The sequence below is a fragment of the Heterodontus francisci genome, chromosome 45 (genome assembly GCF_036365525.1).
Source record: "Heterodontus francisci isolate sHetFra1 chromosome 45, sHetFra1.hap1, whole genome shotgun sequence".
Lineage (NCBI taxonomy): Eukaryota > Metazoa > Chordata > Chondrichthyes > Heterodontiformes > Heterodontidae > Heterodontus > Heterodontus francisci.
This window is the reverse complement of record NC_090415.1, coordinates 12646822-12650856: the sequence shown is the minus strand read 5'-3', so window position 1 is coordinate 12650856 and position 4035 is coordinate 12646822. Positions and strand designations below refer to the sequence as shown.

Below are 4035 nucleotides of genomic sequence, written 5' to 3'. Positions count from 1 at the left end.
TTTTCTACATCTTTACCGGCAGTTCAGGTCGGCAATGGACATTATCAAATGCAACCTTTTTAATTCATGACGCGGTTATTAAACATGGAACAGAAGAAGTCAGTGAAAAAATATGCGAGACGGAAAGTGACTATAAGAGAATGCAATACTGATCTGATAAAGTCCACATAATATTGGATGAGCTACAACAATTTCACATCCCAAGACATCCCCGCTGCAGTTTCAAGGTCAGTTATCTCAATGTGAGGTTTTGGGTGGCTCTTATAAGAGCCTTTTGTTTTTGGTAGACAAGGTGGATTTGTTTAGCCGCCGAATCCATAGAGAGTGCGGCCCTGGCGTTTCAGAGCGTACACCACATCCATGGCTGTGACCGTCTTGCGCTTGGCGTGCTCAGTGTAGGTGACCGCATCTCTGATCACATTCTCCAGGAAAACCTTCAGCACCCCGCGGGTCTCCTCATAGATCAAACCCGAGATGCGCTTCACTCCGCCACGGCGAGCCAGGCGGCGAATTGCTGGCTTGGTGATGCCCTGGATGTTATCACGAAGCACTTTGCGGTGCCGCTTTGCTCCGCCTTTGCCCAGTCCTTTGCCTCCTTTACCTCTTCCTGTCATGACGCTTCTTCAGACAAACCGATTCTGAATGAGAAACGAGTAGTTTCTGCTGCCTTTTTATACAGCCTGCCCCGACCTGACTGAGAAAGAGACAGAGAGCCAGAGGCGGGTCTGGAGGAAAATGAGTGACAGACAGAGCAGAGAAATGTCTTTGATCCTCTCGCTCCGCCTCCCACTTGCTCGAACCGCCAATTCAAGAAAAAACAGTTCTCGACATTGGAGCTCAGCATAAAACATGGAGATTCGGCCTTTATCGCCAATGATAACAAAAACCGGCGGTCTAAATACGGATCTGTAACAATTAAAAGTTAGTAATATACAAGCCTAAGTGCAGTGCTTCCGATCACTAGTCAACCTGTTTCCGCACACCTCTCCTCCCAGACGGATTGAACAGTTTACTGAAACCTAACCCCAGCTGAATTATACAAAATCATGTATTGGAGTTTGAGATGTGACGCGGGGTATCTCGCCCGTGTTACTGTGTTACAGGCTGTCACCCTGAAACGAGCATGAACTGAGACTTCACCGAACATATACCCGGGTACAGTGAGGCCCGGACATCCCTGATTTGTTGCAGAGAATGAGGAAGGGCTGGGTTGAGAGTCACCAGGGAACCTGGATTTAATTCAAATCATTTCTCGGTGAAATGTGCAAACGACTGCGGGACAGGGATCATTTGATCGGGGGATCAGCTCTTTCCTGAGAGACGTGGGTGGCTCTGAAAAGAGCCTTTGGGTTCAGATGTCTACAAGTTTCCCGTGCTGTTTCACTTCTTTCCAGGGGCTGCTTTCTGAGCCTTTGCTGCTTTCGGCTTCTTCCCGCCCCTTGATGATTGAACTTTCTTGGGCGGCTTTCCGCCCGTGGCCCTCTTGGCTTTTTTGGCATTCTTCGCTGGAGATTTTTTTGGAAGCGTTGCTTTCTTTACCGCCTTCTTTGGCGTTGCCGTCTTCTTGGTGCTCACTTTCTTGGCTGCTGTCTTCTTGCTGCTCACTTTCTTGGCGACTATTTTCTTCCCTGGGGATTTCTTGGCTGTTTTCTTTGTGATCAGTTTCTTGACAGCTGTTTTCTTCACTAAAGATCTCTTGGCTGCTCCTGTCTTAATCTTCTTCACCACATTTCCCTTCTTTTCCTGTTTCGCGATTTTGAAGCTGCCGGAGGCCCCCGTGCCCTTCGTCTGCACCAGGAAGTCTTTCGCCACAAGCCGCTTGATACTTTGCTTGATTGGGAACTTGCTCTTCTCCACATCGACACCTTTAACACGCAGAGCCTTCTTTATTGCCTGCAGTGACATCCCACTGCGGACACTGCATTCCGCCACAGTCTTGAGGATCAGCTCGCCCAACTTGGGACCGCCTGACCCCTTCCGAGGAGCCGCCTTCTTCTTCTTGGGAGTCTTGACTTGAGCGGCGGCGGCTGGAGGAGCCGTTTCGGCGGCTGCAGTATCGGTCATGTCCAGGACTCTGCACAAAGTCTCTCTGTCAGTCAGAACTGGGTGAGAAATGAAGCTGGTGGTGGCGGCACTGAGCAACTTAAAGGCAGCGAGCGGACGGGGCGGAGACAACCTGCTGTCAGCTCCCGGCTCCTGCTGCCTCTCTGTGTTTCTCTCTGGTCCTAAACTCTCCAATTCCACTGAAATTCGGGTATTCCAGAGTCCCAGGCTAGATCCTTCCTGTCTCTGACATCAGAATGTTTGCTGTCACAAAGGTTTCGCTTGAAGTAAAGACTCCATTTTCGACTGAAACCCGTTTCATTGCTGCACTGATGACTCTCTCTCAGCCGATCGCTGAAATGTTCCATACTTTTCGACTAAAATCTTGAAATCAACAAACAAACAACACTGAATTCCCACTTTGAGGATTAGAAGGGGAGCAAAGTGCTTCTTTGACTGGAAAATCTTGTTATTTTACGCAAGAGGGACTCGGAAATCCGGCGATGAGACCAGACCCACAAACACAGTGGCATTAGACTAACGCGCCCGCCCCTTTAATACACTCTCTTCCACAATATTCACATCCACACAATCTCAGGTCGTTAAATTTAGCATTTCCAGGACAGGATTTCCCCTCCGCTCGGCCTGTGCTGCGGATTCACGGTGGGTATTTGCATTTTCTAGGCTCAGCAAGTGTTAAACACTCTGAGACTGGCGCTGCGAATGTTGTCTGTTTCCCAGATTTGGCGTCAAGAGCCAATCACAGCTTTGAATATATTCAAACCAATATCGGCTTTGATGTTATTATATTGATCACACACAAGCATGTTTCCTGACGGTGAAAATACAAATTATGCCCTGTCTGTCCCTACATTCCATCCATATTTTTTTCTCGGTGTCCTAGACATCCCATTCTCAAGGAGAGACGTCCAGTTGCACAATAATCCCACATTCACACACAGTGTTTTTATTTTGTTCCAGGCAGTGACAGGCTGGTTCTCTCCGTGCTTAGTTTCAGGACTGAAGATGGATAAATACACCGTCAGATTCGAACATCCGAGCGGAGAAGTGACAGTGACCGTCTCACCTGCGGCACCGGTGGCGTGTTCACTGTTCCAATACCGTACGTCTCTTCAGCGTATCCATAACACGCTCAATAACTTCATTCCTCTTTCATATACAACAACAGAGCGACAGAGAGAGGGAGAGTGAAAGAGAGAGAGGGGTGAGCGAGGGAGGGAGACAGACCGTTTCAGTCTTACAATTTCCAACTGTGTGTCCCTTTCACACAGAATAACAGTATTTCACCTTCACCTGAATATTCAGAGAGAGAGACTATCAGTTCTACAATAGAATGCATACATATAACACTCAGTAACTGTATCTCCAACATAGATACAGCACCAAAGGCAGAGGGAGAGAGACAGCATCAATAGCGAAAAAAAGGCAGAGACAGAGAAAGATCTGGATTGGGGGAGAGGCTTGGAGGATGGTGAGATAGAGAGATATGTATTCACTTAGAATCATAGAAGCATCGAAATATTATGGCACAGAAAGAAGCCACTTGGCCCATCATGTCAGTGCCAGCCGAAAAGAATTCCACCTATTCTAATCCCAGCTGCCAGCATTTGGTCCGAAACCCGCAGATTACGGCAAGTGAGATGCATATCCAGACCTCTTTTGTATGAGTTGAAGGTTTATACCTCAACTCCCCTTTCAGGCAGTGAGTTCCAGAACACCACCACACACTTTTTTTTCAAATTCATTCATATGATGTGGGTGTTGCTGGCTCGGCCAGCATTTATTGCCCATCCCTCACTGCCCTTGAGGAGGTTGTGGTGAAATGGCTTCTTGAACTGCTGCACTCCATGTGAGGTAGGTACAGCCACAGTGCTGTTAGGAAGGGAGTTCCAGGATTTTGACACAGCGACAGTGAATGAACAGCAATATAATTCTAAGTCAGAATGATGTGTGACTTGGAGCGGAACTTGC

At 47.9% G+C, this 4035-nt stretch overlaps 1 protein-coding gene across 1 annotated transcript; it reads right to left on the bottom strand.

Moving 5' to 3' along the window:
- Positions 1-286: 286 nt before the first annotated feature.
- Positions 287-614, bottom strand: LOC137356233 (histone H4). Its single transcript, XM_068022105.1, has one exon. It carries the CDS (start codon positions 612-614, stop codon positions 303-305), a length of 312 nt encoding a protein of 103 aa, XP_067878206.1. The 3' UTR covers positions 287-302.
- Positions 615-4035: the final 3421 nt, after the last annotated feature.

Excerpts from the sequence above, each read along its gene's own strand:
- LOC137356233 (XM_068022105.1), bottom strand. The coding sequence starts at position 614 with ATGACAGGAAGAGGTAAAGGAGGCAAAGGACTGGGCAAAGGCGGAGCA.